At 40.4% G+C, this 12,936-nt stretch overlaps 1 protein-coding gene across 3 annotated transcripts in view; it reads right to left on the bottom strand.

Annotated features, from left to right (window-relative positions):
- Positions 1-12,936, bottom strand: part of ATRNL1 (attractin like 1) — a 515,103-nt gene that overhangs the window by 403,639 nt on the left and 98,528 nt on the right. For all 3 annotated transcript variants that reach the window (XM_081912145.1, XM_081912147.1, XM_081912146.1), the window contains exons 9-10: positions 7,721-7,904; positions 6,954-7,108 (exon numbers count right to left, since the gene is read on the bottom strand). In XM_081912145.1, coding sequence (XP_081768271.1) covers positions 6,954-7,108; positions 7,721-7,904 — 339 coding nt within the window. The remainder of the gene's footprint in view (positions 1-6,953; positions 7,109-7,720; positions 7,905-12,936) is intronic.

The raw sequence follows: 12,936 nt of genomic DNA, 5'->3' as shown, positions 1-12,936 counted from the left end.
ACCTAGTTTTGGGAGGAGGAAAACAAGAAAAAATTATTCTGAATCCCAGAAGCCAGAACAGAAAGAGGGATCTGGCTTCTGGGATACCGTGTGGCTGTTCTGGCTTCTGGGATAACCGTGCCAAGCCTCTTCAGGGCAGCGGGATGAAGGCTCCCCCTGCCCGAAGAGGCTGCACAGGGCTAAGGTAGAAGGCAGGACAGGCGCGTCGCTCAAGGGGCGCTGCACAGTTCTCTCTCTCTGCGCAACGCCTCTCCTTCACAAGAGAGGCGCTGCGCAGAGAGGGAGAAGGCGCAGTGCCCTTTAGCGAAGCTGGAGAAGGAACAGAAGGAGACCCTTTTGTTCCTCCTCGAGCTTCCAGGACAGGCGCGTCGCTCAAGGGGCGCTGCGCAGTTCTCTCTCTCTGTGCAGCGCCTCTCCTTCACAGGAGAGGCACTGCACAGAGAGGGAGAAGGTGCAGCGCCCCTTCAGCGAAGCTGGAGAAGGAACAGAAGGAGACCCTTATTTTCCTCCTCTGGCTTCCAGGACACTGCGAAGCCGGAGGAGGAACAGAAGGAGTCCCTTCTGTTCCTCCTCCAGCTTCCAGGTCAGGCACGTCGCAGCGAAGCCAAGGAGCCTGCATTCGCTCCATAGGAAGCACACACATTTCTTTCTTCTTCTTTTTTTAAATATTTATTGGAGTTTTTAATAAAAGAAATACAGAAATATTAAACAGCGTTACCTTGTTTTTACAAGATTTCATAACATCTTTGGGCTTCCTCGCATCTCCCGCTCCCACTTACATCATTAATGAATTTTTATCAAGCAAATTATCATCTTATTTTCAATTTTATAACCACATATTTAAATACAATATAATAGTTCTCCTACAAATTTTGTTTCTCTTAATCTCTCTTATCATCAAATTCTGATCCAATTTAATGATGGCCAATTATTTATAACCAAGCATCCTTCTTAATATTCCACTAAATCACAATATTTCTGTAGGTAAATCTTGAATTTCTTCCAATCTTCTTCAATCCTTTCTTCTCCCAGGTCTCGGATTCTGCCAGTCATCTCCGCCAATTGCATAAGGAAGCACACACATTTCCCCTTCATTTTTGGAGGGGGAAAAGTGCGTCCTATAGAGTGAAAAATACGGTATATCCCGGTAGATGCCTGCCTTTGCGAGAGGCGGGCGGCGGTGGCGGGACCAGCGGCAAGAAAGGGCTCCCTTTTGGGCCACTCGTCCCTCCGCCGCTTCCACCCGCCTCACTCAAGTATAAGCCATGGGGGGGCTTTTTCAGCATAAAAAATGTGCTGAAAAAGTCTGCTTATACTCGAGTATGTACGGTAAGTTTCTAGTATTTAGAGTCATAAAGCAACATGTTGGCAGCTTGGGTTTATTTTAAAACATTCTTACCATATCTCTCCAAATGTCAAAGCAACTTTCAGAAAATAAGCATTGCAAAAAAAAAAAAAAAAATCATCCATAGAAGCAACACTGTTTACTCACCAGCCAAAGGCTTACTAGAGGAGAAAGTCATAGAAGCAGAATAGCTCTGAACCTCATTGGGCAGGTCATTTCACAAATGTAACCAAATGTGGTAAAGGCCATGTTCTGTGTCACAGATTTCCTTAAGTCATACACTGTGAACACATGGAAAAGGACAGTTCCTTCGGTGTGTGGGCCCCAGGCTGAGTCAAGGTCACTCTGATGTTGAGCAACTTTGTCATCAAAATGTGAAGCCAGTCAGTCACAGCATGTCCTTCAAAGGTTCCAGGGGTCCTTTCCCTGTCATTGCAAGGATGCAATGCAGGCTGTGGAGTAAGCCCTCTTTGTTGCCCACACTGCCAGGTAGGCAGGATTATGAGCACTGACCTATGATTGATAGATTTTGTAGTGAGACTTGCACCATTTGTCTAGTCTTCATGCAGCTTGCTCCCAAGGAAACATTCAACTTTCGCAACCCAAACTTCACCAAACAATGGTCCAGTCATAACAAGGGAGAGCAATGCATGCTATACCTTCAGTCCATCTTTCTTATTATTTGGGGGAAAGACTACATCAAGGGCATGATATGTTGGAGAGAAGACTCTTTGAGGAAGCCTCCTGGTTGCCACTGAAGCCATTAAGTCTCAAGCTAGCCCAATAGAAGTCTATGTGTGGATTATCTCCCTTGAGTCATCCAACACCACACTGAAAACTGTTTCAACCAGCTCAATCAGGGAAGCCACCCCCTCAACCTTTCAGTCTGATCTCACACTATACCAAGTACCCAGGTGGCACAGCTGAGTTAGATCAGGCCCACCCAGCTCATCCATCCAAGTCCAAGTCAGCCCTTTCATCCACAATCAAATCATGGATGAGCATAGTCTTGATCTGGGCCAACCTGGCATTAAGTAATAGCACCACCTGACTCAATGGAAGGATACCATGAACTGCTGAATGAGTGTAGGGGCTGAGAAGGGGAACAAAGACAAAACATCTAGGCCTCCACCCAAAATGGTAATCAGCCCTCCACCCAAACTATATCTCTCCCTGCCCACAACCACTGAAACTGAGGTATCACTGTAACTCTCTGACACATATACAGACCCAGACACATCTTAGCACCAACATCCAATAACACTTTGTACAGGACAGGTGTTAGGGCCAAAGATGATAAGCTAAGGACTAATAATAACAAGCACATCCTACAGTACCAGGCAGAAGACTGTAATTAGATTAACTAAACTTGTCTGCCTGCCTCCTGCTCAAGGAAACTGCACCAGAATCAGACACCTGCTGCCTCTGGCTATGTAGCCTCTCACGCTGGGTCAGGGATAACAGCCCTGCTTGTCCTACAAGACCTGGCCTTGAATCCCTGTGGGGATGCTCCTGTGAATCCCTGAAGTGAGGATCCAAAGAAGAAAATCCCTTTGGCATTGCCTCTTTGGCATTGACCTCACTGTAAACAGCTCGGTCTGCTTTATAGTTCAGTAAAGGTTTTGGCCCACATACATATTAGCTGCACTTAGTAATCAGATAACAATCCTCAGCAATCAGCAAACACCTCACTCTAACCTTCAAGCACACAAAGCAAACAGGCAAACAGGCAAAAAATTACACTGATGTGGTCAAAAAACATCCAGACCAGGCAGGGGCAGGATGGTGCCAAGCAGCCCCTCTGTATCAGTATCTCTGAAGAATAAAGCAGTAGCTACATTAAATTAGTGTATTTAAACTACAATTGTCATAAATTTGAAGTAGAAACTAACATTTAAGCAGAGAAGTATGTGATCAATAGTTTCCAACCACTGTTGAGTCTTATGTACTGAATATGTACTGGTGCTGAATTCTACACTAGGTTGGTCTAGACTCCATTTAGGATTCTAGAGTGACTTCCCACCCCCAGAAGACTCAGTTGACTGCCCCAGGTACAACCTCTGGCTTCTCCAGGCAGGCCTGGGAAAGGCTTCTTTCCCAGAGAGCTGCTGCCAGTCAGTGTAGACAATGCTAAGCTAAGTGGACCAATGGCCGGGCTTACTATAAAGGCAACTTCCTATGTTTAAAATCTATACTAACCTGTGAGGCCCTGGGCAAAGGAAAGGGACTACAGGGCAATTATCAGCTTTAAAAATGCAATTTGGGTATCATCTGAACTAATACGGTTGTTTTTAATCAAACACATAATGGACTTGGGTGAAACTGCTTATCTCTGATGTACACATATTACTATTTTTAGAAGTGAGAATTTTCACTCACAAACATAGGAGTATGTTTTTAATCTGGCCAAGGGAATGGCGTGGAAGATTAAACTTGCATCTAATTAATCTTTACATGAATTTTAAAATAAGAAAGAAATTATATCTGTTCCATTTGTATTCTATCAGATTAATAATGCATGGAAAATGAGACTGGTAAAAATTATATATAATATATGTTAAGTGCTTTAATTATCTAGGAGCAGAAATAATGTAACATTACAGTCTTCAAAATAAAGCAGATTGTTAATTTTATGTAAAAAAAATAAAGATAAATTATGCAAAGTGTCTAGCATTACATTCATGACTGTCCCAGTACACACATAGTTGATTTCCATTTCTATATTATATGACAAGAAAATATAACCATTAGAGGTAATCAATTGAAGTGACTCATGGGGCCTACACATTTTAATTCAGTGTTACAAAGAAGAAACACAGCCTTTAAACAATTCAATACTTCTTCCCATAATAAATTAATACAGAACTCTCTGTATTAAAGTTGTAATCAAATTCAAACATATTTGAAATATCGATAATGCAGGCAGTTGAAAGAAACAAAATAGGATGTCATGAGTAAAGATGTGTGCTTAAGCAAAATTGGCTCAGGGGAACTGGTCTACATTGGTGTTCTTTTCACTTCAGAAACCAAGCCCTAAGACAACCCCAGCCTCTCTCACCACCAAAGGAACACAAGTGAACAGCAAAGAACCCGCACAAGCAACACTGACACCAAACTCTACATATAGTAAGTAAAATAGAAACACCCATCTTTCCCCCCCTCCACCTCTTTCCCCCTTTTCTTCCTAATGTCTCAACAAATGAAACAGATTTGTAAAAATGTTACATGGGGGGGGGGGGAATACGAGAGAGAGACATTGCACACACTTTTGTAAATCAACAAAATCAGAAAGAAAAGAAAGAAACCAAGTCTACAAACCAACACTGAAGTACATAGGAGAACTTTTAAGCAAACAGCAATTTAAGGAAAGGCTTTCTTCCTGTCATATTTCTTCAGCTCAGTCTAATAAAGTCCTGCTAACGAGGCTGTGACAAATGTAATAAACCTATTATATATATTTTTGTAAGTCACTGTGAGTTGCCTGTGGCAAAAAAGTACTAATAAGTTTAATAATATAATCTGAAACTTCATATCAGGACCCACTTTATGTGTTTTCAAAAACATCTGGGTATATGCTGATTTCAAATATCAAAGAACTATTAGAAAAGACTGGGTCACTAACAGTAGGCACATTTTCCTACTCCCCAATATAAACAATAACTTTTGCTAAGAAAATTCAATAGGATTGTGAGAATGTCAAACGTGGAGATTTTCCAGATCCTGCAGTGCTCTTTGTAAGAACATACAAAGAGCACTGCAGGATTAGGCCATAGGTCCGTCTAGTCCAGATGCCTATGGGAAGCTTACAAACAGAACATGAGGCTAACAGTGCTCTCCCAATAGTGGAGGTAGCATATAAATATTGTGGCTACTAGCATCATAAATTTAAAGCCATCCAAGTTGGTAGCCATCACTACATCTTGTGGGAGTAAATTCTACACTTTAACTATGTGCTCTGTGTGATGAATTACATTATTTAGTCTACTGTGAATCTTCCAGCATTCACGTTATTGGAAGACCCCAACTTCCAGTATTATTGGGGGGGGGATTTCTCTCTATCCACTTCTTTGACCCTTTGACTCTATCCACCCTTTCCACTCTACAACATGCATTCTGGAGACAACCAGAACTGCTTGTGGAGACTAGTGATCTGATATAGGTCTAGCAGCACTTAATGTGTTTAGGCACAATAATTTTTCCCAGAATATTGATAGCAATGTATATCTCACTGAAAGCAATGCATATCTGATAAGATGGCATTCACACTCAGATGCTCATTCCAGCATGAATTTTGAGGTGCATATCCAATTTGCACCTGTTGCCCCTGATCCAGCTGTTAACAGAAACACAGAAGCTTGCTTATATAGATGGATCTCTTTAGATTGGAGCACACATTTGCTATATTGTTCCTATTCCTTTCAACTTCTCAGCTGGTATTTTCTATAGCCTATATCGTTTCAGAAACCTCCCTTTCCTCCCATTTGTTACTAATCTCATCCATGTGGTTACATTCCCATATTCCTGAAATCCACCTCAATGGGGGGGGGGGCCTCAAAAATCTACTTTTAGCTATTTGTGTTTAAGATTACCACATATTATGACATCTTTCTTTGTGTCCAAGAAAAAACTACATAGCATATAAAGTACTATATTACTGAGAATTACTATATTACCGAGAAAACTCTAATGCTTTCATATAGTTAAACTGTATATTTTCAACATCATTATGATATTAAATTTTTATTTATTTATTTATTTTCATACATTTATATTCCACATGTCTTCTGTCATAGAACCTCAAGTAGCATTCATGTGGTTTCTAGGCAGTCACCAGAACTAGACCTGCTTAGCTTCAGCAAGGTGGTATGAGTTATAAGTCAGACCATACCTGGGACATGCATTCTAACATGCAGGTCAGTTACATCTGGGTATAACAGTAGTTAACGAGTATTTCATTCAGACTTCACGAACTATTTCTGGGAGAACCAATTACACAGAAAACTCTTTGTCTAATCAACTTCAGACACATTAGAATGATGAAGCATGCAAGAAAGACACACCCACTGGTCAATGCTAACAGAAATACCTTTATTTATGGAACTGGTAAGTGGTAAAGAAGGGATATATTTAAGGAAAAGACCTGCCAGGACTGGAACCCAAAGTGGAAATAACAGAATTTGGAGAAGGTGTGGACTTTATAATGTATTGAATTTTTGGTGTTATCCACAGGTTTTTGTGGATGGTGTATTTCCACTTTAACAGCACAATAGCAATAGTTCAAATAGCAGACATTACTAAACAGTTGTAAACAGTTGCATCCTATTTATATAACTGAATAAAGGAGAGACTTGAATTCCTGTTGTTATAAGCCCTGAAGCAACAACAAATTGGTTTTGCTTCCACAAACATTCCATATTTGTATCTATCTCAATGCTGTTGTGATAAAAATGTGGCCTGTCCTATTGTAGCAAAAATGTCTTAAAACTAATTTTAACATAGCATAACACATTTTTAAAATGAGATAATGTAAAATAATATTAACAATGCTTTACACATTAAGCCTAGAATTCTTACATTTCAAACACTGACTCCTACATATAATACTTACCTATGTCATAGGCGAGGAAATCAGCAGAAAAGCACTTTGCTCCATTACTTAATGAAGTATCATTATGGGTGTTTCCACCAAAAATTAACATAGCTCCACTGATCAAGACAGCTGAATGGAGATATCTTGCAAAACCACTCTCTTTCAGAATTGTCCTATTGTGCGGGTGGAGGAGAGAACATATATGTAAGGACGTATATATGGATTTAAGAAAAAAATTACAATGGTTTCATTTAGTCCATTTCCAGAGAAGGAACATGGCAGACTGAACCTCTTTTGTTGGAGGCTGCCAACAGAGATAATTATGTGGTTATTAATGATAGCCAGGCATAAATCTTGGCTAGCAAATTCACTCTGGAGATAAGAGTGAACAGAGGATTAACTTCTGATGCTCTGAAAAAGCTGTTTTCTACGTTGGGAGACTGAGAAGCTCTCAATTCCTAGGGGGTGAGCACAGGGCTTTTTTTCCTAGAAAAATAGGTGCCAGTAAGGGAAATTCTTACAATAAGTGCCCCAATTTTAAACAATAACAATAAAGGGGTAGTGGTACTGCGTACCCTTGAGTACCTCCTGAAGAAGAAAAAGCACTGGGTGAGCAACCTATGAGCAGAGGAATCAACACCTTGCCCAAAATCCATGTAAGAGCCCTGAGGGGCATGGTGTCCCTTACTCAATTTGGTTATAACAGGAATTATCCTTTGCTATTTCCTAACATGAAAAATCAAATAATGTTACATTCATTTTCAACTTGGAAAAAAGAATCATACCACGTCCTGCTGTTTACTTCGTATCTGTAAAGATCGTCAACCAATCCATATTTATTACCAGGCAGAGCTTTGTATCCACCATGAACATAAACTGACTTTGTTGTCTCATCATAGACACTGGTATGGCCATATCCACCTTGTACAATTGCACCTTTTGTTTCAGGAACAAGCCAAGAATTTGACCCTTGGAAAGAAAAATAATATAGCAAAAAAAAAAAGGGAAAGAAATCAAATACAATGTTACTCTCACACCATAGAGTTCTTTCATCAAGTAATTAATTTAGAATAATTATGAAACTTAATGCCAAACCCTGTCTGCATTACTTTATCCAAGTACTTCAGATATATAAAAATTCATCTTAATGCATTTAAAACATTAATTCATATTAACTATCAAATTTATTTAGCAATTAAAGCAGCATGTGCCCTCCTCAACATCTACCTTTACCAGATACTGTCTTCACCAGGTACTATGTGTAAGAAGAGAATTCTCTACATATGAAAGATGGACAAAACTTATTAGGTCCTTGGCATTAGTACTGTTTAGAATAAATAGCTAGAATGCAGAGGATTCTCCGTTAGGCTGCAATAACAGAAGAGGAATCACAAAATTGTAGAATTGAATTGTCCTTTGTAATTGTCCTTTGTAAACATGCATTGGCTTATATGGGCTTTGTACAGGTGAGTACTTACAGTGATATACAGTGGTACCTCAGGTTACATACGCTTCAGGTTACAGACTCCACTAACCCAGAAATAGTACCTCAGGTTAAGAACTTTGTTTCAGGATAAGAACAGAAATCATGCTCTGGCGGCACAGTGGCAGCAGGAGGCCCCATTAGCTAATATGGTGCTTCAGGTTAAGAACAGTTTCAGGTTAAGAACAGACCTCCGGAACGAATTAAGTTCTTAACCCGAGGTACCATTGTATCTTAGATTCTTTTTCTGTATGATATATTATATTAACTTAAACATTGACCAAATTGTCCTGTTATATAAAAGTAAAGAATTGGTCATTCTCTGCACTATTTTAAAGCAAATGTAAGTATATTCACAATTTTGTACTGATTTCCAGAAGCAGTGTTTTTGATGGCCCCATTATTTCCGTGGCCTTCCCAGCTTTACTGGAACAAGAGTTGCATTTAAAGAAAACAATGGTTCCATTTCAGTGTTAATATTTGCATCCCCACATTTTCCTCCAAAAGAAAGCTCGAAGTCATCTAGCAAAAACATACAAAACCTATACAGTACAGTGGTGCCTCGCAAGACAAAATTAATTTGTTCCGCAAGTTTTTTCTTCTTGCGAGTTTTTCGTCTTGCGAAGCACAGTTTCCCATAGGAATGCATTGAAAATCAATCAATGCGTTCCTATGGAGACCGTCCGGGGACAGAGGGGAAGCGTCCCCGGACCTGTTTTAAAGCAAGGGGCAGTGGGGAGAAGATTGCTTCTCCCCGTTGCCTGCCCCGCAATCTCCGGGGACAGAGGGGAAGGCGCGCACGCCTCCCCCTCTGTCCCCTCTTTTGAAGCAAGGGGCGGAGGGGAGAAGATCGCTTCTCCCCGTTGCCGCCCCTTGGTTAAAAAGGGGTCCGGGGACAGAGGGGGAGGCGCGCGCCTGCCTTCCCCTCTGTCCCCGGAGATTGCGGGGCTGGCAACGGGGAGAAGCGATCTTCTCCCCGCCGCCCCTTGCTTCAAAAGAGGTCTGGGGACAGCGGGGAAGACGCGCTGCGCTTCCCCGCTATCCCTGGAGCTTGCGGGGCAAGCTTCGTTTTGCGAAGCAAGCCCATAGGGAAATGCGTCTTGCGAAGCAGCTAAGAAAACGAAAAACTCCTTCGTCTAGCGAGTTTTTCATCTTCCGAGGTGTTTGTCTTGCGGGGTACCACTGTAATATAAAAAGTGCAATTCAACACATTTCACAATCCAACTAATACTGTGTCGCGAAAGCTGCAAAATTGATTATATGCCCTCACCTCGGAAACCGATTCTGGGCAAGAGGAACAAGGACAGCAGTTGCAGATCTCAGAATACACTGAGGTGGCTGTTGAAGGTACAGTGTACAGAACAATTCCTGCCACTCCCCAGAAGAGGAAGAGAAGTGTGGTGGCAGCAGGTGACTCTCTACTGAGGGGGCAGAGGCAATAGTATACAGAGGTAACATTGTCCTGGGAGGTGTGCTACCTTCCAGGTGCAACAAGGCTGGTTATGTTTTCCTTTTCTTTGATAGGGTTCCTTCTTCACACTAGCATTAGCATATCTTTGCATATTGTTTGCGTTTCTAATCAAAAGCTAAAATGTGCATATCAGCGGGCTGATAATCTTTTAATAGGGAGTTTTATAAGCTGCAGTGATGCTGTCAGAAGTAAACACTACTTATTCCAAGGTAACTATCAATACAGTTACAGTCATGAGATCCTAATAAAGTGAGTGTGATGGTGGGTGGGTGTAATAATAGATCAATACAGCTGCCTACATATTTGGACTCTCCTTGCAACATGGATAAGGATTTTCCTTGGGAGATGGCTATTGCAGCTGTCATCACGAGCTCCTGCACTTCAATTTTTATCAATACGCCAGTGGGAACACAGTATCATGAGTACGCATACAGCAACAATGCAAGTTGGAAGATAACACTCAGGAAAGAGAGCATTTGTTTTCTGAACACATGCCAAAAAAGCTCATAATTACCAAGCTGAGTCTGAATCAAGCCAAACGGAGTTTGCCTAGTTTGGATCTCTAGAGTAGAGACAAATATTTTCATATGACCAAGATGAATAAGCCTATATGCATATGAAGCATTGTACTGTTTTCCATTTTGCATTCTTTCACTTCGGCAACATGTAATATAGCTAGATTTATAAGGTTTATGTGTCTTTTTGCTAGTGAATTCTTCTTAAGTATAGCAGCAGGAGAAAAGATTATGGGTAAAATGAACTACATAGAGAAAAGAGCTATAAAAGAAACTTCTTAAGAAGTCTCTGTGTTTGTTGCCATTCCCATCAATATTGTTGAGCTATGTGAACTCTGGCACTGGAAATCATAGCTAAAAGCTAGCCTGGAAATGTGTTGTTGTGTTGTCTCTCATACTGTGAAGTAGCACCTTGAATATTAATTTACTCAGCAAAATTGTAAGATGTAAAGAGTATTTTCATTAAAATCTGAAAGCTGATTTAGCAACTTTACAGAATGACTTTAAAAAAGTATTCATAGATTATTTACATTTTATGCTGCAAGGCTTCAAAGTCTGTAGATTCTCAGTCTACTAGAAACAGGTGGATAGCTTGAGAGGCAGTGACTGTCTCAACAACTTCCAAATTTGTCTCCTTCGCCATCTATAAAGCAGCCTCATGTAATTAATTAATTGAATTTATAGCTAAACCTCTAGTCAAAAAAAGGCTAGCAGTACACAAAAACTAGACAGTTCCTGCTGTCAGGTTCATAGTCTAAAGCAGTGATGGCCAAACTTGTCCCTCCAGCTGTTTTGGGACTATAGTTCCCATCATCCCTGACCACTGGTCCTGTTAGCTAGGAATGATGGGAGTTGTAGTCCCAAAACAGCTGGAGGGCCAAGTTTGGCCATCACTGGTCTAAAGAGACATAAGTGGTATTAGAAACACTTACATTAACTACTTCTTAGGAAGAGGCCTAGAAATAATTCCCGATTGTTATTCTATGAACATGCTTGTTTTCTCTTTCAAAAAGGTACTTATAAGTGTTAAATACAGCTCGGATAAGAATGCACAAGAATCTAGTCTACACACTTCAGATTTCTTAACTACGGACTTGACATCGCCTCATATCCTAAGTGCTTTCCTCTTCTTTTAGACAAAACTCATATCCCTGCTATTTATACCACAGTGAGAAGCTTATCTCTCTCAGTAATTTTCATTTTGAGACATCACATAGTATTTTACTTGATCACATTAGTCACTGATGTCTCCACAGATAAACAAGCCAGAACACCTAACCAGCCCAAGAACCGCTCAGCATAGCTCTAACTCGGTCTCCTGTCTAAACCCGGAATACACACAATGAGATACATAGAAACAGACCAGTATTTTAAAAATGTTTTAAATTGTCTAGCCTTCAATGTGGGGTTTCTCAGGGCTCAATTTTATCCCCTATGCTGTTTAACATCATGAAACCACTAAGTAGGGTCATCCAGAGTTTTGGAGTACGTTGTCAGCAATATGCTGATGACATGCAGCTCTACTCCTCCTTTACATCTACAGGTTTGGCAGTGGATGAGCCAGACTGTGATATTGCCTCAGTAATGACTGGATGAGAGCCAATAAACTGAGGCTCATTCCAGATAAGACTGAGGCATTGTTAGTGGGCAGTTCCCTAGACTGGATGGATGGGAGGTTGCCTGCTCTTGGTGTGGTCACACTTCCTCTGAAGGAGCAGGTACACAGCTTAGAGGTACTTCTGGATCCCTTGATGTCACTTGAGGCTCAGGTGGCATCGCTGGTGTGGAGTGCCTTCCATGAGCTTCAACTGGTGACCCACCTACATCCCTATCTGGACCAGGAAAGCTTTACTTCTGTTGCCTATGCTTTGGTAATTACTGCAATGTAATTATATATGTGGCTGCCTCTGAAGACGGTTTGGAAACTTTATTTTATGGAAAAAATTCAGTGGATGAACAAAAACAAAAAGGTGGTTAAAACTGTAATACAATATAATGAATGTATATAAGTAATGTTATTATTCCATTGAATATATAATTATTAAGTCACAATAGTATCTATAAATGTATTCCAAATATCATGCACAATCTGCGTCTAAAAGCAATCTATTCATATGTTGCAAGAGTTGTCATATCTTCTATCCACTTATTCCAGTGAATCAATATCAGTATTTTTGCAGAAGTAAGGGCATGAAGTGTCCATCTACATTGACCAGCTGTCAAACTCCATAGAATTGGTATGTGGCTTAGGATAATATTATCATCTGACTTTTTTTAAAAAAAGCTCCCAATTATGTCTTTTGTGTTGTTGTTTTGTATTTTTATGTTGTGAACCACTCTGTGATGTTCAGATGAAGTATTTATTATAGATTTCTGAAGCAACGAAATTGGCATTTGTTTCCTTAATGCAGTATCCTAACATTTGAATCACAGAAAGGTAAGTTACAGTACTTGCCAACTAAATCTAATTTTAAGCATATTTGGTGGAACTGCCCTATAATAACTCTAGGAGAAAAATTTTATTTGCAGTGC

Source organism: Podarcis melisellensis, assembly GCF_964234715.1.
Source record: "Podarcis melisellensis genome assembly, chromosome: 5".
Lineage (NCBI taxonomy): Eukaryota > Metazoa > Chordata > Lepidosauria > Squamata > Lacertidae > Podarcis > Podarcis melisellensis.
The sequence above is the reverse complement of the archived record's forward strand: the minus strand, read 5'-3'. Positions and strand labels throughout refer to the sequence as shown.